This window comes from Marmota monax, unplaced genomic scaffold, assembly GCF_021218885.2.
Source record: "Marmota monax isolate L192 unplaced genomic scaffold, Marmota_monax_Labrador192_F-V1.1 WCK01_AAM20220418_F8-fsc00069, whole genome shotgun sequence".
Classification (NCBI taxonomy): domain Eukaryota; kingdom Metazoa; phylum Chordata; class Mammalia; order Rodentia; family Sciuridae; genus Marmota; species Marmota monax.
In genome coordinates, this window is record NW_026695243.1 from 4320298 (window position 1) to 4341899 (window position 21602).

At 37.7% G+C, this 21602-nt stretch overlaps 1 protein-coding gene and 1 non-coding gene across 4 annotated transcripts in view; one reads left to right on the top strand and one right to left on the bottom strand.

Annotated features, from left to right (window-relative positions):
• Xpa (XPA, DNA damage recognition and repair factor) overlaps window positions 1-20929 on the top strand; it is a 24045-nt gene extending 3116 nt beyond the window's left edge. For 2 of the 3 annotated variants that reach the window (XM_046457480.2, XM_046457482.2), the window contains exons 2-7: window positions 3928-4035; window positions 9036-9141; window positions 12509-12674; window positions 15107-15224; window positions 17174-17321; window positions 20700-20929. In XM_046457480.2, coding sequence (XP_046313436.1) covers window positions 3928-4035; window positions 9036-9141; window positions 12509-12674; window positions 15107-15224; window positions 17174-17321; window positions 20700-20760 — 707 coding nt within the window. In that variant the 3' untranslated portion in view covers window positions 20761-20929. The remainder of the gene's footprint in view (window positions 1-3927; window positions 4036-9035; window positions 9142-12508; window positions 12675-15106; window positions 15225-17173; window positions 17322-20699) is intronic. The other variant, XM_046457481.2, reaches the window with a different exon arrangement.
• Trnaa-ugc (transfer RNA alanine (anticodon UGC)) lies at window positions 9653-9725 on the bottom strand. The gene has a single exon. It is a non-coding gene; the product is annotated as a tRNA-Ala (tRNA).
• Window positions 20930-21602: the final 673 nt, after the last annotated feature.

A 21602-nucleotide genomic window follows, 5' to 3' on the forward strand; every position in this document is an offset into this window, starting at 1 on the left:
TGTTTTGTTATAAATGGGTAAATCTGAGCGTGGTGGTTCATGCCTTTAATCCATGAAGGCTGATGCAAGAGGTTCCCAAGCTCAGGGTCAGCTGGGTGACCTAGCCAAATCCTGTCTCTAAATACATACACACATAGGTAAACATAATCAGAGTGATTTTTTTTTTCCTCTGTGAGTTGCTGTAGCAAATTAATTTTAATCCAAGGAAAGGGTTGTAGAAATCCTGATATATAACCAGTTGGTCAGAAGCACTTGGAGCTTGCATTTGGTATCTGAAGAGAGAAAATCTTGGAGACTGAGCCCTCATCTTGTGGGATTTGACTCCAGATAGATAGTGTCAGAATTGAGTTGAGTTCTAGGATTCCCAGTTGGTTTTCAACAGAGAATTCCTGGGTGGATGTGGAAACCACCCATCTTATATCAGAAGTGTTGTGTTGTGGTGTTTATCCCACTTCTAGTAGAAACTAAACCTCAGATGCGCCTCACATCTCTCTGAGCTCTGGTGGATTTGTTGTAGGCAATGAGTGATCCTGGGCTTTCCTTCTCTAAAAAGCAATTGAGTTATGTTAGATGCTTTCCAAAGTCCCATTTAAGTCTCTAAGAGTCAGTTTTACATCACTGATAAAAGTTCATTTGCACTGGTTAATTCATATCCATGATTTCTAAAGGTTTCTACATGGCTGTGAAACCAGGTATAAGTAGAGAGCAAAAACTGATATTAAATTTCTGATCATGGAAAGCAAGGTAGAATGAAATCATATGAAGATTTCTCAGGCAGTTACCCCAGAGCTGACTTGTGTCATAGCAGCGGATGCAACCCATCGTGCCTCCAGAGTATGCAGGTGCTGAGACTTTTATCTTTGCTGTAATTTTATTTCAATGTATAAAACAATTTTTATTTTCTGTGACATGCTCTGAAAAAGATTGAGGAGCGCGTGCTTAGACTGTGGTGCTAAAGTGGTGCTCGGAGTCTTGGGAAGGTGCAAGGGTAGCAGCAGAGGGAGACTGGTCTTCATTTGGGGCATGAATTCAGCCTTGTGTAGAATCCTGCTGAAGTCAGGACATCAACTACTCCAACTCCCCTTATTTTTAAATTTTTTTTAGTACTGGGTATTGAAGCTGGGGTACTTAACCACTGAGTCACATCCCCAGTCTGCTTTGTCCTTTTTATGTTTTATTTTGAGACAGGGTCTCTGTATGTTGCTTAGGGTCTCACTAAGTTGCTGAGGCTGGCTTTGAACTTGTGATCCTCCTGCCTTAGGCTCCTGAGTTACTGGAATTATAGGCATGTGCCACCATGCTCAGCTCCAGTTTCCTCTCTTGATTCACATTGCCCTTGTGGTCATTCAATTCACTTGCTACAGTATTCATGAAATAAAAATAATACACTTAGGAACATTTATTCCTTGTGTGTTCATCCAGTGGATACTCATATGTTTACTGTTTGTCAGAATGACAGATATAAAGGCACTCAGTCTAATATGTTGTATAGTGAGAATTGCTATTAACAGTGGCAACAGGCTTATTATAATCTAAACTTTTCATTTAATAGAAGGAGAATTTGAGGCCAGACAAGGCAAGTGACTTAAGCATACATGTTAAATTTGACTTTTTAAAAAAATTGAGGTGTAGTGCATTAATATGTAAAATGCTGTCCTCCGAATTTTACCTGGATGTGTGCTCATGTAAACCCCATAATGATAAAGTTCAAGATGCTTCCAGAACCTTAGAATTTTCCCTGTTGTTCATTCCTAGTCAGTGTCAGACCCCTCCCTCTGAAGTAACTATTGTTTTGATGATTTGGTTGGCATTTTCTATTTTTGAACTTAATTTAAGTGGAATCATACAGTGGCTTCATTTGCTCAACATAACATCTGAGAGAGTCATTCATTTTGTTGCATTGTTAGTAGTTTGTTCATTTATATGTTGTATGACATTCTTTTGTATTATGCTACAGTTTTTCCATTTTTCCTTTTAATGGATTTTTTCCCCCATTTTGGGGCTATAAGGAATAAATCCTCTTGAGAACCTTCTTGTATTTGTCTTTTAGTGGACCTATGAACTAATTTCTATTATACATATGCCTAGAGATGTAATTGCTGGGTTAAAGGAAGATATATATTCAGCTTTAGCAGATATTGCCAAATAGTGTTTTTTATCAGTTTATAATCTCACCAGCAGTGATATGAGTATGACAGTCTAGCACTTCCACATCCTCACTATTTGGTATTGTCAGTCTTCATTTTAGACATTCTGCTGGGTATGTTGGCACACACCTGTAATCCCAGTGGCTTGGGAGACTGAGTCAGGAGGATCGCAAGTTCAAAGCCAGCCTCAGCAATTTAGTGATGCCCTAAGCAACTTAGAGAGACTCCGTCTCAAAATAAAAAATAAAAAGTTCTGGGGATATGGCTCAGTTGTTAAGCACCCCTGGGTTCAATCTCTGGTACCAAAAAAAAAAAAAAAAGAAAGAAAGAAACTGATCATTTTAGACATTCTAGAGATCTAGAGAGAGTGTAGTGATATTTCATTATGTTTTTTAAAATATTTATTTTTTTAGGTGTAGATGGACACAACACAATGCCTTTATTTTTATGTGGTGCTGAGGATCGAACCCGGGTCCCGTCCTTGCTAGGCACGTACTCTACCGCTGAGCCACAATCCCAGCCCCTAATTATGATTTTAATTTACATTTTCCTGGTGGATAATGATGATGAAGACCTTTCCATTAGTGGCCGTTCCTTGTTTGTGATGTGTTTATTTAGGTCTTTTGCTTTTTTTTTTAAGTTGTGGTATTTGTCTTCTGCTGATTTCTAGGATTTCATTATGTATTCTGGATGTGCAGCCTTTGTCAGTTAGACATACTGCATATCATATTTTTCATTTTGCTTTCTGTCACGCTCATAATGGTGTCATAATAAATGGAAGTTCTTAATTAATTGAGTCCAGTTTAACAGTTTTTCTCTTATGATTAGTCCTTTTGTGTTCTGTTTAAGAAGCTTTTAGCTACCTTGAGTTCATGAAGTTGTTCTTATAGGGGTTTTATTGTTTTACCTTTCGTATTTATTACTACAATTAATTTTAAAGTTCTTAAAATGTGTATTGTTTGAAATAGGGTCAAAGGTCATTCTTTGAAAGAGCATCTTTTCATGACTGTACTGCAGTGGCACCTTTGTCGTAAACCCCAGCACCATTTATTGAAAAGATTATCCTCTTCCCACTAAGAACCTTCGTCATAAATTAAATAACCAAGTTTGTATAGGTCTATTTCAGGTCTCTCTCTTCTGTTCCATTGACCTATTTATCTTTGTGGCATTACCTTAGCGTCTTAATTAATGAAGGTGTAAAAATCCTCCAATTTTGTTTCTCAAGGTTCTCTTATCTACTTTAGGTTTTTTCTATTCACATATAACTGTTAGAGTCAGATTATCAGCACCCTTGTACATATCCCACTGATGTACATATCCCACAGTGACCTGAGCACTGTGGCCCTGTAGATTAATGGGAGAATTGACATTTTTACAATATACCACGATCCATATGTGGTCTATTTCTCTATTTATTTAGGTTGTCTTTGATTTCTCTTAGTGTTTTGTAGTTTTCAGTTTAGAGGTTTTATACATTTCTTCTTAGATTATTGTTATTTCTTAATTCTAATTGATATTCTTGTGGATTTTTTATATGTATAATCACATCATCTGCAAATAAGTACAGTTGTACGTCATTCTTTTCAACCTTTATGCCTTTTTGGTTTTCTTACCGTAGTACACTAGCTGGGACCTTCAGTACAGATTTGAATAGAAGTGGTGATATGAACATTTATGTATTGTTTGAGTATATTAAATTTAAAGAAAATTTCTGTTTATGTACAAGGAACATATGGTTTACCTAATTCAATTGATAACCACTTTTATTTCCTTTTTGTAGGTGTGGCTAATGTAAAAGCAGCCCCCAAAATAATTGACACAAAAGGAGGCTTTATTTTAGAAGAGGAAGAAGAAGAACATAAAATTGGAAACATTGTTCATCAACCAGGTAAAGTATGAGTTTTGTAGAAAAAAAATCTAGATTAGTTATTTTGAGTAACGTGCATAATTCTTTGCATATTGATATCAAATAACACCACATTTGTTTTGATCAGTGAGCAGTTTATAAGAGTGATAATGTTTGGCAGTTTTAAAAATCAAAGAAACATTTATATGTTGGAAATTATTCTTTAACTTGTGGTTTGAGTACATAGGGGTTGATATTCTTTATTGTTATATAATAGGCAGCTACAGGCAATATGTTGACAGATAAAATAAATACTCAAAATTATCTTGATAAGCTGGACACAGTGAAGTGCCTATAATCCCAGCTACTCAGGAGGCCGAGGCAGAAGGATTACTTGAGCACAAGACCAGTTCAAAAACCAGCCTGGACAATAAATACAGTGAGACCCATCTCAATAAAAAGTCTTGATAGGTTGAAATGTGGATCCAGAACACAGAGATAAATTTTAGGATATTCTTTTATGTATATTTGGAGAGAAAAAACAATTTACAAAGTAGAGGAAGATCTCCGATAGAAAGATATAAATCTACTCCTGAAGTCAGTGCTTTGATATATCAGTTATATACACACATATTCTTAGGGTGAGAAATACTTTCAAACTCTGAAACAGATAAGAAATTTTATTGATCCCAATTTGATAGCTAATAGTGTAATATAGAGGCTTGAGAGAACTAGTCCATCTTCAGCTAAAGCAACAGAAATGTTTATTCACAAAGATAGACGGTAGTAACCCTGTCCTATTCCATGTGTGTCTAAATTGTTATTTTCAGGAGCTGAGGCTTAAAGGGTTAAAATGTTTATGTTTATTTTGGGTCTGTTATTTTAAGCAGGATATAGGCAAGTGCATAGTGTCTGAAGTAAGGTGACTGGAATGGAAATCTTGAAATGGACATATGAGGAACATTTGTCAAAACTGGTTAGGTTTAACTTGGAGAATACTTCGTTCTTTTGCAATACTCTGGGGACACAGAGGTTACACTTACTGTGGGGTTTGTTTTTGGAAGACAGAACTTTAAACAGTGGCTGGACAATTATGGAGAAGGAGACTTCAGTTCAGTAAATTAAAGGTGCAGCTTAGGTGTAGTTAGCAGTTGGTGCTTACAGGGTGTTGGTATATGTATTGTGTGGGTTTCACAGTGACCTGAAATGGAGAAACATCCTAGCCATGTGGATTGCTGCCTCCTAATAGTGAAGCTTTAGAGGGATTCAGAGATTGAAAAATTTGACCAAGACCACAATATTGTAGAGAAGCAGTCCTGCCTTAGGAGGGAACACATTAAATTCAGGGACTTCATGATTTTGTGGATATGAACTCATTTTAACTGCTTTTATAGATTCCTGAGTCCACCGTGGGTTATAAAGCCTATGCTTTCTTTTAACAGGCTGTGAATATTTACTGAGAACCTACTACAGCGTCTTGTTGCTTGACTAGGATATTCATGTGGCATTAAGCATTGCTGTTATTCATGCACCGATATCATGCTGCTGGCACAAAGGACTCTGGTAGTGAATTAGTGCCAGTTAGAATGGTGTCCCTTTTGAGTGAGAAATTAGAAAAAGCTCCCCTTTCCATGGACCACCATAGCCTGGTGCTGGGCTCATGGCTTAACAAGTGGTCATGAGTGGCATTTTGGCCCCATTTGCCCCTGTGGCCAGATGCTCATGGACAGGGACTGACCAACATGGGTAGAGGGAGATGAGCAGTTAATGTTCTACCATTTTTATTGTTGTTAATTTTGAAAGATAGTCTGTTTCTTTAGCATAGAGAAAAGTCAGCTTATTTCGGTCATGAAGTCTTGCTGCCTATAAAGCAAAGTTTGATACTTTTAGGATCTAGAAGAGTGGATCCTCAGAATCCTCAGAAAGGGTTTGTTAAAATGATTGTTGGGCCATCCCTAGAATTTCTTTTGAGTTAGTAGGTCTGAGGTTGGGCCTGAGAATCAGTTTCTATCCAGTTCTGAGGAGATGCTGCTGCTGACCCAGGGGCCACAACCTCAGTCTAGAAGATGAAATCCCCGTCGGGGAATGCACCCCACCACTATGGGGAGAACAGTGTATAGGTCATTCACTGTTCATGTTATCTTTTTTAAAAAGTATTTATTTTTAAACTTTGTGATAAAATATATATATGTAAGATAAAATTATACCATTTTAACCATTTTAAAAGTCTATACCTTCAGTGGCATTAACTCCATTCATGATGTTGTATGGCCATTGTTACCATCCATCTCCAGAATTTTTTTATCATCCCCAAATGTAATTCTGTACCCATTAAACACTAACTCCCTATGCAGTCATTTTGATATATTTTCTTTGAGACTGTTTTTGATATGTGAATGAGAATGTAATATTTTTCTTTTTGGGGGGGGGGTGCTTGGCATTGAACCCAGGTCATCATGCATGCTAGGGAAAGTGCTCTACCACTGAGCTGCATCCCCAGTCCAGTATTTGTCTTTTATAAAAATGTTGAGAGTATTTTCTCATTTTAAAATGTTTTTAAAGAGCTTGCTTTTCAGTGGCTAAATAATATTCCATTTTATGGCGGTATGATGATTCATTTAAATTCAGCCCATTTTGTTTATTGTTTTCTCTATTCTAATAATTATTGCTATAGTGTATATATTTGAAGGTGAACTTTTGTACAGATCTCTGATTCATAGCAAGAGAATGACTGAAGAAGTTATATTTCTGAAAAGTTTTGACTTTTTTTTTTTAAAGTTAAGCTGGGCATCGTGGCACATGTCTGTAATTCTGGTGACTCAGGAGGCAAAGGCAGGAGGATGACAAGTTTGAGGCTAGCCTTAGCAACTTAGCAAGGCCCTAAGCAACTTAGCAAGACCCTGTCTCAAAATAAAAAATTGAAAAAGGCTGGGAATGTGGGTCAGTGGTTAAGTTCCCTTAGGTTCAATCCCCTAGTACCAATAATAATAATAATAATAATAAAGATTAAGCTATTAAGGATAGAAAGAGTCAACAAAATAAAACTAAAAGCAAATAAACAGACCTACTTAACTCTTTCTCCAAATGAATAACATGACCATGCTGCAGGGGAAGAGCAGGCAGAAAGAACGAGTCCAAGTCATTTGTAAACAGTATCTGACTATATGTTCTTAGTTTGGGAGGGTGGAATGGGAGCAGAGGAACCACAGAACTTCTGAGCTCATATTTATAGAGTGACATGGGGGAAGTATTTTAAAAGTATGATAGGCTCAAGCAGATAAATAAATGTCTTGATGTTTTTGGGAGTCAGAATTTTCACTGTGGAAGAATCATACAAATATAGAATGGGAGATGGGAAGAACGAATCCTATAGGTGGATGAAGACTGTCATACCAGTGAATATGTCTGTGTGTGCGTCTGTGCGTGTGTAAGTATATGTGTATGTTTGTGTATATACATGTGTATATTTTCTAGCTCTGTCCACACAAAGGGCCTTGGACCAAAGAGACCCCAGAATCAGTGAACACACCTGGTGTTCAGATCTTGGACACTAAGAGTTAATATCATGGTTTTAAGCACATTATATTTCTTAATTTCCCATTAAAGAGTCAAGACCTTTCAGAGAAAAAGCTGATTCTGGGTTTGGGCACATGGCTACAAGATGAGTTTGGACCATTACAAGAGTAATGCCAGAAAATATGTTAAGCGTTCAAAAATGATGAAGGTGTGTTACAGGGACACAGGAGGTACTGGCCAATTCTGAGACAGTGTAAACACCAAAGTAAGAAAAAAATTTAGCTTTCCTCTACCTAGAGAAGTTTCTGTGCTGGGTGTTGAGGATGCCTGGTTAAATAGGATCTCTTCCCTCAAGGAGTTTATAATCTAGTAGTTGAGACAGCTAAAGAGGGAGCTGTTTGTTCAGTTGATAGGGGTGAAATGGAGAGAAAAATAATTTTTCCATTTGGAAATGAATTCTGTACTGACAGTCTTCTGCTGTTCCCTTGCTCTTTATTGCTCTAAACCATGTTATATGTTGGTGCCACTCCTGTGTGTACCTTCCTCTCCCTCCTATTTTGGGACTAATCTGCTTTGTACTTTGAACAGTACAGACAGAATAATGGCTCCTGAAGATGTCCATGCTCCAATTGCCCTGGAGACTGTGAATATGTTACTTCACCAAGCAAAAGGGACTTTGCAGAAATGTTTCAAGTTAAAGGCCTTGAGGTGGGGGATTATCTGGATAGTAGGCAGGCTCTTTGTAATCCCAGGTCTTGCTAAGGGCATGTGGTCACAGAAAGACCAAATGATGCCATGTGAGATGCTCTGTCTTGGTGTGAGGCAGAGGAAGGGGTCTTGAGTCAGGGAATGCAGCTGCCCTCTTAGGAGCTGGGAGTTTCTCCCCTGGAGCCTCCAGAGAGGAGTTCAGCCCTATAGACCCTTGATTTTGACCCACTGAGCCCTGTCAGAATCCATAATTTACTTTAGTAAAAGTATAGATCTGTAAAATGATAGACTTGTGTTCTTCTAAGCTACTCAATTTGTGATAATTTCTTAGCGCAGCAACCTAACACTAAAACAAGTATTGCACATATGGTTGGGATCCAGAAATACTTGTTGAGCTGGGTGCGGTGGCCCACACTTGTAATCCCAATGGCTCAGGGAGATTGAGGCAGGAGGACCAACCTCAGCAAAAGTGAGGTGCTAAGCAACTCAGTGAGACTCTGTCTCTAAATAAAATACAAAATAGGGCTGGGACTGTAACTCAGTGGTCGAGTGCCCCTGAGTTCAATCCCCAGTACCAAAAAAAAAAAACCCAAACTGAAATACTGTTGGATTGATAGACTACCCCACCATATTATTTTGTTTCTTTTTTTTAAAAAAAATAAACATAAGATTATTTAATCAAAGTTTTATTTCATCTTTTATTTAAAGGTATTTATGTCAGGCATAAAATACATGATAAGCTATTAAAATAGAGGAAAATTTATTTGTTCAAATTCACAAGAAAGGAAACTTACAGGAATTCATCTTCCTTTCTTTAGGACCTGTTATGGAATTTGATTATGTAATATGTGAAGAATGTGGGAAAGAATTTATGGATTCTTATCTTATGAAACACTTTGATTTGGCAACTTGTGATAACTGCAGGTACTTTTTCATGTTCTTAATTGCTAAGTAATTTCACGTCTATGTATAGGTTTAGGGAAAAATAATGGTTATATGTTTGGATTTGATATTTTTCTTAGAAATTATGATTTTTATTTTGGGGGCCCTAAAATTTCTATGATTTCCATTTTGCCAAAGAAATACAGGAAGTCTGTGTTGATCAAAGCTTATGATGTGAACCTAGTTGTGTCATGGAAATTTCCTTTCTGTTGTCCTGGTCCCCGCTTCCCTATCTCTTACTAGCGGGTTCCTAACCCTTGTCTTCACCCAGCCCCGAGCATCCTTGTTTCTTACTTATTTCTTACTTAGCCCAGTGTGTAGTTACCTTGGTCGGAGGGCTGTGAGAGGAGGGTGGCTCAGAAAACCTCTTTTTATTCATCTTTTGCTCCTCTCATGAAGAGAACAGACAAGGGAGAATCACATTCCTCAGTTGTTCTTTTTCTTCTCCTAGCCTCCATCCTCTTTTCACAGTACCCCATGCTTCTTTTTTTTTTGGTGGTGCTGGGGATTGAACCCAGGGCCTTGTGCTTGCAAGGCAAGCACTCTACCAACTGAGCTATATCCCCAGCTACCCCATGCTTCTTATGCCACAAGTTCTTCCTGTCTTTACTTAGCTGCTCCCATGTTGAAGGCTCTCACATATGGAAAGTCCTGTCGTGGACTCTCTGGCTCTTACCTTTCCCTGATCCAGCTTTGTACCTATAGCCCTAGATCATCTCCCAGCTAGAGGACCCGCCCTGGGCGGGTCCCCGCTACAGACATTGGAGCCCCCATGGCTGACTTGTTGCTGAGTGGAATCCTCAGTGCATGGAGGGTGGGAGATGATGGCCTTGGCTTGTGGTACATATGTAGCTGGTCATGTTCTGTCTGGCATTCCAGATGGGACCATCAATTATAAACCCATTTCCTGCTGACCCAGTGGTGAAGGTCTAGTATTATCATCACTTTACTTAAAAGCCACTGTAGCTTTGGGGAACTGAAGTACCACATGTAATTTTGTTTCCATGAGAAAACAGAAGCAACTGTTGTATCAATTTAAAGAATTGTGTCTGATATTTGGATGCTAATTCAAAATAAGCAGGGGTAGGGAAGAATAGAAGTACTTTAGATTAGACAAAAGGAAATGAAGAGAAGGGAGGAGGAATGGGAATAGGAAGATAGTAGAATGAATCAGACATGTTCATTTACGAATACTATGTTCATATATGAATACACGACCAATGTAATTCCACAATATGTACAACCAGAAGAATGGGAAGTTGTACTCCATATATGTATGTCAAAATACATTCTGCAGTCATATATATATATAACTAAAAAGAACAACAAAAATAATACCTGATTACATTTCAAGTCACAATGTTTTGATATTTTCAATTTGAGTAGTTTTTCAGTCTTACTGTGCTTTCTATTCTGTTATTCAATAGAAAATGTAGCTATCTATAGGGAATGATTAACAACATTTATTTTAGAGTTAATATCATGGCTTTATGCACATTATATTTCCTTGAAACTCTCTTTCAATGATTATATTAGTATTGATATATGTAAATCAATAAATTCAGCAATCTTTGTGTATATGTGTATGTATGTGTGTGTGTGTGTGTATATATATATATATATATATATAAAGAGAACTGTGTAGTAGTCTGAAAAGAATATTCTTTTGTTTAACATAAAGTTCTGTTTCCTTTCAACATCTATAAAGATTATGGTTTTGTACGGAGGAGTCTATGTATCCTCTCCCTCTGTTTATAAAGTATTTAGCTTTCTTTTTTTTTTTTTATTGGTTGTTCAAAACATTACAAAGCTCATGGTATATCATCTTTCATACATTTGACTCAATTGGGTTATGAACTCCCATTTTTACCCCAAATACAAATTGCAGAATCACATCGGTTACACACTCACATTTTTACATAATGGCATATTAGTGACTGTTGTATTCTGCTAGTATTTAGCTTTCTTAAAGTTATTCCCAATTCTACATTGGTTTTCTGATAGAATCCTTTGCTAGAACCTTAGGTCTCTCTCCTCCCTGACCTCTATCTGCTCTTTTCAGTAAAGGCCAGCTTCATTCGTTGGCGTGTCTCTACTGTCCTGTTTAATTCCAAATCCTTTTGGCTGTATCTTCAAACCATATCCTGAATCCATCACTTCTCACCTCTGACACTGCTGCCTTCGTCTAGGCCACTGTCAGTGCTTGCGTGGACTCTGCAGTGGTCTTTTGATTGGTCTCTTCCCAGCCTCCCAACTTTTGCACCCTTAGAAAATAGCGTTGTCTTTGGTACTGCTTGCAAGGCCCCTGTGTGTCTGGCTTTACCTCTTACCACTCCTCACAGTCAATCACTTTCAGCGTGTGGTTACAGGCGTCTGTTCCTGTGAGCTCCTGGTGCAGAGTACCCTCCTGCCTGAGACTCTGCTCTCATGCTACTGTCTGCTAGAAAGGTTTTCTCTGGTTGTTGAATTCATCAGGGCTCTGCTGGTATCCCATCATCAGTGCCTCTGATTACTCTCCTACCTGAACATTGCTGTTCCTTCACTGTGATCTGTATTCATACAGCACTTTCACCTATCATTATATTTGTCGATTGTCTTCTAACTAGAATGGAAGCCTCATTAAAACAAGTCTTTATTTCTCATTAAAACATGGCTGTATTATTTGAACATGTACCAGGCATGTAGATGTACCAGGCATGTAGATGGAGAACAAATGAATGAGAAGAACTGTGTAATTGCCTCTGTCTCCATTTTTGCCTTGCTTTTGAGAATGCTCAGAGCCAGCTGGAAATTCAGCTATATTGAGGGCAATGGACCTAGCATTTTATATTTTCTTTTTAAATATATATGTATGTTTTTAGTTGTAGATGGATACAATACCTTTATTTTATTTATCTTTATGTGGTGCTGAGGATCAAACCCAAGGCCTCCCACATGCTAGGCAAGCACTCTACTACTGAGCTACACTCCCAGCCTTATATTTTCTTATTTCTTACCCATCTTGGCCTTTTTTAGTTTAGATTTTCTTTCTCATTGAGTCTTGTTCTCATTTACATTTTCTCTAACAAGTCATTTCAAGGCCTATCTGGAATAAGAGGGATTTTAAAGAAATTCTTAAATTGTTAAATTACATGGATCTGCTGCTAGTATAATATCTTAGAACTCTAAGTAACAGATAAAGTACTTTTCTGATAGAATTTTTAAGCTGCTAATTTGAACGTGGGGGTTTCAGGCAGGAACAAGTGTTTTATACTTTTTTTGGTGTGCATACCCCTTGGTTGCTGGGCATTTGAAAACTTAATTTATTTAAAATAACTAATTTATATAATAGAGTTTAATCTGTTTTCAGAGATGCTGATGAGAAACACAAGCTTATTACCAAAACAGAAGCAAAACAAGAATACCTCCTGAAGGACTGTGATTTAGAAAAAAGAGAACCAGCTCTTAAATTTATTGTGAAGAAGAATCCTCATCATTCACAATGGGGTGATATGAAACTCTACTTAAAATTACAGGTCTCTAATGAATTATATTTGTGAATTTTCAATACTGATTTAGGTGAAGTTTTGACAATAAACTAGTTGTAATTAATTCCATTCTTGCTTACAGAGAGTGAAAAGGATTTCTTGTTTTGCACATTGTCATAAACATGTAATAACATTTAATAACAATGTTTTCTTACTTTGCTTTTTGCTGTTGCACTTTGGAACAAATACGTTGTTGGTGGGTGATGTTAGGAGTATGATTCTAAAACTAAAAAAATTTAAAAGGGGTCACACTTCATTCCCATATCCCCAGAAACACCCTACTGGGCCTAAATTCTGACTTGTACTTGGGGATACCATCTGGAGTGCTGCCAAGCTTCCATGTGCCTCCAGTATATCTCAAAAAAAGTTGGCTTGCCTCTTCTGCCACAGGCAGGTTTCAGGCTGATGGAGTTATCTACTTCGTGGCTGAAGCTGCTGGCACTTAGGCCAGTTACCTAGAGTCACAGCAGCCTCCTGTATCTGCTTCAGAATGCTTGAATAATATTCTCTTTGTACCATTATATGAAAATACTGGGAGGCATTGCTTCAGAGCACAGTTTGAATTGGAATAAAGTATAAATTCCCCTATCTTTAAATAAAATTTAAAAACCACATTGTGAAACAAAACAGACTGAATTTCACTGTACTTACACAATTAGGAGAGTCACCATGTATTTTTTTAAATAATACCATTGAAAATGAAAAAAATGTGGGTAATTAAACTGAGTCTGGTATTCTTATCACTTGGTACTTTTAGTTTTTAGTTATTGAAATAGTACCATTAGACTTTATCACAGTTTTCTTGTCGTATATCATGTTTGTGTATATGTAAAAAGGAAAATGTAAGTACAAACGATTTATATAGCCATTCCTAACCGTTGGGCATGAAGGTGTACACCTTCAATCCCAGTCACTCTGAGATAGGAGGATCACAAGTTCAAAGCCAGTCTCAGCAACTTAGTGAGGCCCTAAGCAACCTAGTGAAAACTTGTTTCAAAATAAAAACTAAAAAGGGCTGGGGATGTGGCTCAGTGGTTAAGCACCCCTGGGTTTGATCCCCACCACCACCACCAAAAGAAAGATATTCTTCTTTACATTTAGAGTACAGTTCTTCTGATCCACTTTTTTTTTTTTTTTTTTTTTTGGTGGGGGATACTGGGGATTGAACTCAGGGCACTCAACCACTGAGCCATATCCCCAGCCCTTTAATGTATTTTATTTAGAGACAGGGTCTCACCAAGTTGCTTAGCTTTTGCTGAGGCTGGCCTTGAACTCCTGCCTCAGCTTCCCACTGCTAGGATTATAGGCACGTGCCACTGTGCCTGGCTTTATCTACTTTTTATTTTTTAGTTGTCAATGGACCTTTATTTTTATTTATTGATATGCAGTGTTGAGAATAGAACCTAGTGCCTCACACATGCTAGGCAAGTGCTCTGCCACTGAGCCACAACCCCAGCCCCAATCTGATCCACTTTTTGATTCATTGTTGTTAAAGTCCATTACATACACTGGTGATGTAGCATTTACAGAGATGTTAAAATGTGGAAAATGTGATGTCTTAGCATTTATGAAATAGAAATATATCACTTACAAGGTTAAGAAATTTTGGATTTGGCTACATTAATTGATATTACCCATAATATATCATGAGAAGTATCTTGAGCATAATTCTTACTATGTGGGACTATTCTTCAAAAAAATGTAACAGAATCTGGGTGCAGTGATGCTTGCCTATAATCCCAGCTGTTCGGGAGGCTGAGGCAGGAGGATCACGAGCCAGCCTTAGCAAAAGTGAGGGGCTAAGGAACTCAGTGAGACCCTGTCACTAAATAAAATACAAAATAGGGTTGAGATGTGGCCCAGTGGTTGAGTGCCCCTGAGTTCAGTCCCTGGTACCAATATATAATCCCATGTTTTAAAACTAGAATGAAGACTTTTTAGGTCAAATAGGTACCAAATTTTTTTTTTTTTTTTTTTTAATTCATATTCTGCAGATGAGAAGTTAGTCAAGTGGATGGAAACCAGTATTGAGCCAGGAGGAGATGGATAGTAGTAACTGGTGATTTCCTTTTGTTGGATTTTTGGAGATGATCTCAGATTTAGGTCTGAAATGGCTAATGTGTCAACAGACTTCTTTGGTGAGCTTGCTGAGATTCATCAAACCCACTGACCACATGTCCTTCTGAGGACAGCTATGCTCTCTATAATCTAATTCATGATACATCTGTTAAGGGTTTCTAGGGTTAGAGAGAGATGTTATTAGGGTTGTTTCTTATTGGTAATAGTTAATGTCATTTAAATTTCAAAAAACATTTGTACTTAATTTAGATCATTTTTTGGTATCTATGGATTTGATAATTATAATGCATAATATCCTGCAACTCTCAATCACATCTAACTTACAGATGACTGTATTATAGATTGTGAAGAGGTCCCTTGAAGTTTGGGGTAGTCAGGAAGCACTAGAAGAAGCAAAGGAAGTGAGACAAGAAAACAGAGAAAAAATGAAACAAAAGAAGTTTGATAAAAAAGTAAAAGGTAAGTAGCTACATTTTATATCATGAAGGATTGTTTTACTACTTTAGCTGGATTCTTTCTTGTTAAAGATATGTCACCAATAGATTGGAAAGTGTTTTTTTAGAGGTTGAAAAAAATGACTTGGAAGTTTGTCCTCAGTACATTGTTGTTTGAGGTTCTCAGTTTAAACCTCAAAGAACTGCATTTCCAAAAAGCATATAAGCCATCATTTTAAGATGAATCATATTTTATGTAGGAATGGTGTTAGGATTGAGAATGGTATCCTGGTCAAGAATTTGGTGTCAGTTAAATCTTAAATATGATCAACAGTATTAAAAAACAAACACTCACCAACAGACCTCTCTGATTGTTTAAAGTGAAAAAATTGTGCCCCAAGTCTTAGTCATCGCAGTTAAAAGGAATTTTCTGATGTCAGCTAATCTAACCATTTTTATTTTATATGACTAAAAGACCCAGAAAGGTGAAATGGCTTGTTAAATGAGGCTCGAGGATCACAACAAGTTCAAAGCCAGCCTCAGCAAAAGTGAGGTGCTAAGCAACTCAGTGAGACCCTGTCTCTAAATAAAATACAAAATAGGGCTGGGGATGAGGCTCAGTGGTCAAGTGCCCCTGAGTTCAATCCCCGATACCCATAAATAAACACACACACACAAATGTTCTTCATGCAGGTGTTTAAAGTGTGTCTGGGGCAGAGGCTGTGGGTTCAATCCTCAGCACCACATAAAAATAAATAAATAAAATAAAGGTATTGTGTCCAACTACAACTAAAAAGTAAATATTAAAAAAATAAAATAAAGTGGATGGCAGAATGGAGAGAAATAAAATCAGGTTAGAAAGGTTCTTTAGTTGAAATCAGAACCTGAGTCCTCTTGGTCTTCTGTTTTGATCAATAAAGCAGCTGGCACAAAGTTTCTTTTTAGGAACATAAGAGATTATATTTATCTGCTTTTAGAGTATGATCTTAGACATTAGCAGTTTGAGAATTCAGTTAGTTATAGGAAAAAAAAGTAAAAATAATATAATGTGTAGAGAAAGATAAGGTTTATTACAGAACTCTTAGATCCAAGAAGGCAGAAGTGGAAATGGTGGCATCATTGTTGCTTAGCTTAACTGGATTTCAAAAAATGTAGTATGTGAGACTAAGGTTGTGGCTCAGTGGTAGAGCACTTGCCTGGCATGTGTGCGACACTGAGTTCGATCCTCAGCACTGCATATAAATAAATAAATATCCATCAACAACTAATAAAATATTTTTTAAAATGCAGTATGTGTTGGCCTTCATACTGGATGAAAGTTGGAGTTGGTGTAACATTTTGTCTGCAGGCCTCTTTTCTGGCAGTAAGGTAGAGGTGAGGCTTTCAAGTTATACTCAGCCTCTTCTTAGTACTGGTAGAGATTCACCACTAAAAGAAAGGAAATGAACTAGTCTTCATTGTTACTATGCATTTCCCCCCAAGAGGTGGGTGAGAAAATTCCATTTTGAGGCCCCTGTTATAGATGCTGTACATGTGGGGCTTATGGTTATATTCATATGACTATTGGGGTTTATCTCAGAGGAGCTTGAGAGACACAGTGCCCTATACTCAATGATTTTAGTTGACAGAGGGTAAAATAAGGTCAAAGCTACATGTTGTCATCTTTTCTTGTGATAACTTCCTTCCAGGTAACAAGAGGCACCCTAACTCAGTACTTCCTGCCCTCCATCCACTATTAGAAGTATCTGTGTCTCTCAACTAATTCTTAGTTTGCTTCATAAGCAGTATCAGGTTTCTTTGTATACAGACGGCCTCTTTGCAAAATTAAGATATCTAAAACTAGAAAGTGTTAGGGTAGTATTATATTTTTCATTGAAACAAGGATTAGGGGGAAATCTTTGGAGATAATGTAAGCAATTACTCAGGGTATCAGTAGCAAGACTGGTTGACTTGGACATTTTTACCCATTTCCAGGAGAGGTAGCAGCTCTCTGTGTTGTGAAGCTCTGGGCCGAGAGTACTAGGGGCCGTCACAGTGTCAGCCTGTTTTGTTCTCTGGCTTCACTTTGGCTTTCAGGCTGTGCAGGGTGTCCATCTGCCTTGGTTCCCAATGCACCCCCAAGGTTTGTTATTCTCACTTTTCTACCTTCTTCTAGTCTCAGCTATGGATAGTTTTGTTTTTCTAAGTTGAAGTATTGAAGAAAACTTACAATCTAAAAAATTTTCATTTACCAAGTGTTGACATTTTGCCAGGTTTACTCTCACATGTACTCATTTTGCAGAACGGTTTGTTAATTGCAGACATTGTGATTCTTATAAATCCTTTAGCATGTTTCTCCTAAAAATAATGTTTTTTCTCCCGAACTAAAAATAATCACAAACTCAAGAAGTGTAATGCTAATGTGAGGCTGTATCTAGTATATAATACTCATTCAATGATCCTGAGCTGTTTCAAAATTTAACTTTTTGGCTGTTGGATCCAGGGACCATTCAGGGATGATGCCTTCTTTGGACAGGATTGGATTTGAATGGATTCTTTTGATGTAGTCCCTCAGTCTTTTTATCTTTCATACCCGGACACTTGTAAAGTGTCAGGCCAGCTCTGGTCCACCACATACCTTCACCTAGATTGCAATTTCCTTGATGTGATTCAGGTGGAGTGGATCTGGCAGGAGCACTCCTGGTCACCCCAGCGTACACATGCTGCCAGTTCTCTTTGAAGGGGTTTGACTGTACAGTTAAGGCATTCTGCTAGATTCCACTGTCAGGAACCCGTGACCTGTGTCACTGAATATAAGAAATGTGACACTGAATTTCATTCCTGCTTTACTCAATGTTTAGTATACAGGGATGAGTCTTGCCTGAGGCAGTTATTACTGATGTAGATATAAATGGCAATTTTGTTTCTTTCATTCCCTCTACAATTATTTGGCCTCTTTTTTGGGAAAAAAAATCATATCTCTAAGGTCATTTTATTTTTAAAATTCTTTTTGCAGTATTAGATTGGACCCAGGGGTAGTCTATCACTGAGTGATATCCCCAGCCACTTTTGTTTTTGAGACAAGGTCTCAACTAAATTTCTAAGGTTGGTCCTGAACTTGCAGTCCTAATGACTCAGCTTCTGGGGTTTCTGGGATTACAGGCCTGTACCCCACACCAAGCTCCTCAGGCCGTTTTAAAAACATTAAAAAAAAAAAAAGGTCATGTTTTTCCTTGGGATACTAGGAAGTATTCTACCACTGAGCTACCTCCCCATCACACTCCCCTCTCCCTTTAAAACATGTTGGAGTGCCTCATGGGTTCTTATTCTCAAATCAGTGTATTGTACTTAGTCACATCATTATTCATTTGATACTCAAACTGTCCCAAATTTGGCCAGTCGGAGTCCTCTTCAAGGTGGCACCTGTCTTTTTAAACTTTTAATTTAGAAATAATTCCAAACTCGAAGAAAGTTGCTAGGGAAATAGAACAAAAGACCACCTTACCCAGCTGATCTCTTAATACTGTGTGCCATTCAGTCGTCATTTGCATGCCCACTCTATATGCAAACAAATATTTATTCTTCTGAACTATTTAATAAATTATATACATCACCACTTTTGACCCTTAAGTACTCGTATTTCCTAATATAAGTATTCTCTTAACATCACCATGTAACATCATTAACTTGACTAGACTCAGCATTGAGTTAGTATTTATCTAAACTGCCATCTACATTCTAGTCTTTTTCACTGGCTCTACTTTAGAACAGGATCCATTCTAAGATCAGATACTGGTTTTGGCTACCAAGTCTTTTCTAAACCTGTTCTGGATTTTCACAGCCTTGTCTTTTATGTTATCGACACTTCCTAAGTCAGAAGTCTCTTCCCTTCTCCTGCCATGGCTTTTTAGTGTTTCTCACTTGGGATTTTGTCATTTCTTGCTGGTTGGATGGACCCAAAATATGTAAACATTTTAGATGAGTGATAATATGAAAGTGATGTGCCTTTCTCAGGGCCTCATGCCTGGAGACACAATGTGTCTGGTTAAGAATGTGGACCCCACATTAGGCCGTAATTTGCCAGCAACTGGCTGTTTGGCCTTGGGCAATTTATAATTTCTCTCTGCCTTGTTTTTCTCATCTATACAAGGTTTTGAGGATTAAATGCATTAAAAGTACTTAGAACAGTGCCTGGCATATAGTCCACATATTAAGGCAGATATTACAAAGATTCAAGAAGTATTTTGGTACTACTTACCACAGATCTATAATGGATTAAAGAAAAGGCGAATAATTGGTGGATATTTTTTATGGCTGAAATTATAAAATACAGCTCCCATACTCTTAGATAAGTAGTACCACCGTCCAAGACGGTGATGAGCTCTGGTTGGATCACTGATGAGAACAGAAATGTAAACAAGTATAGCGTTGCTTTTTATTCATTACATTAGAAATAGAAGCTACCACTTAAACATTTGAAGTGGAGTACTAAATGTCTTCTTCAGGTAATATGCAATGTGAACTTCTAAAAAAGTGATAGCCTTAAGTTGCTTTTCAAAGCATCTCCCCCCACTCATTTGGTAAAATGACTTAAACATAATGTATGATGTGGCACAAAGACAGTACTGGAATAAGGAAGGCAACCTGGGTTCACATATATCTTTGCTCTGTTTTCCCACCTGCAAAATAAAACAAAGTTAAAAAAAAAAAAGTTTTTTCCCCTGCTATTTATACTCTGTGATTCTGATTTTTAGGTTGTACTTTGTGGTAGTTATTGGCAGCTCTTCCCCCCAAACTAATGCTGCCACTTTGTAAAATAAAGAACTTTTAATAAACGTCATCAATTGCATGACCAATTTTTCTAAGATGAAAACACATGAATTTTACTGGTAGTTCCTGGCTTTCTAGTTTTCTTGCAAAAACTTGCCTTGCCTCTTAGAGGCAGTGTTCCTGACTTGTAAATTTGGATTAAAAGACATTCCCCTTTCCTGCTGTGGCATGGAAAAAGTCAGATGTCAACACTATCTCCTGTCACTTCTGTTTCTCTTTTGCTATAATTCTAACCACATACCTGTTTCTTTTCTTTTTTGGGGTGATGGTGGGGGGTGTTCCAGGGATTGAACTCGGGGGACACTTGATCACTGAGCCACATCTCCAGCCCTATTTTATATTTTATTTAGAAACACACTGAGTTGCTTAGTGCCTTGCTTTTGCTGAGGCTGGCTTTGAATTTGAGATCCTCCTGCCTCAGCCCTCCGAGCCACTGGGATTACAGATATGTGCCACTGCGCCTAGTCCCACATACCTGTTCTGTTTCTCAATCTCTCATGTTATACTACTACAACAACTGACTTCACAAGCCAAGCAGGGAGGTAAGAAAGCTTGCCAAGTTTGTGAAATCAACTTTGATGTGCCATAAATTTAAACTATATGGTTTAAATACACAGACATGGCTGAAAGTCTGATTGGATTTATTTTAGGGTTCAGCTGACAAACTTTGTGTTTTGTTTTTTTTTTAAAGAATTGCGCCGGGCAGTAAGGAGCAGTGTATGGAAAAGAGAATTGACTGCTCATCAACATGAGTATGGACCAGAAGAAAACTTAGAAGATGACATGTACCGCAAGACTTGTACTGTGTGTGGCCATGAACTGACATATGAAAAAATGTGATTTTTTTAGTTTCACTTGACATTTTTTAACAGAAATTTATATTTAAATAAAGGAAATTAGATTGGCTTTATTCAGAATTCACCACAATGTAGTCCTCATAAATGACACACTTGCATAAATGCTTCCATAATAATAATTGTATGACTTAAGAGAAAGTTACAGTCCAGCTGGTCTGGTCCAGGGCAGCATATCAGATCTGTAGGAGGTGAATGGTAGAGTGGGTTTAAAGCAGCAGGTCAGAGCTGCAAATGGGGGAGCAAGAGGATAAAGCAAACCCTCCAATGGTGCAGAAAGAAGAGCTTTCAATAAAGGCCAAAGTTGACTGAATTGGACTCAATCAGGGATGGTGGTACACTGTTGTAAGAGTCTGTCAGGACTTTAAGGACTACTTCTATCTCTAGGACAGTGAGGCAGTCCTGAGGAGCCAATGCTGCAAGAATAAACAAATTGCAGGATTCTGGTCATGTTTTCACTAAGGGCTTACTACTGCAGACCTTCGTGTAAGTGTTCAAACAGACAGCTCTTCTCAAATGCTGAATTAAAATGGAAAGCAGCTTCTTTGAAGGTTGAATATCTGACTGTTGATCAAAGATATTAGTTTACCTAAGTACTGCTGAGTGCCTTATAGATATTCTGATTTTGATCCTGGGAGGGAAGGCAACTTGCTTCTTATAGCACTTCTTATTTAGCTTCCATGCTTCTAAGGGAGGAGATCACAGCCTACAACCTCACTTTACCCCAAGCATTTGGATTA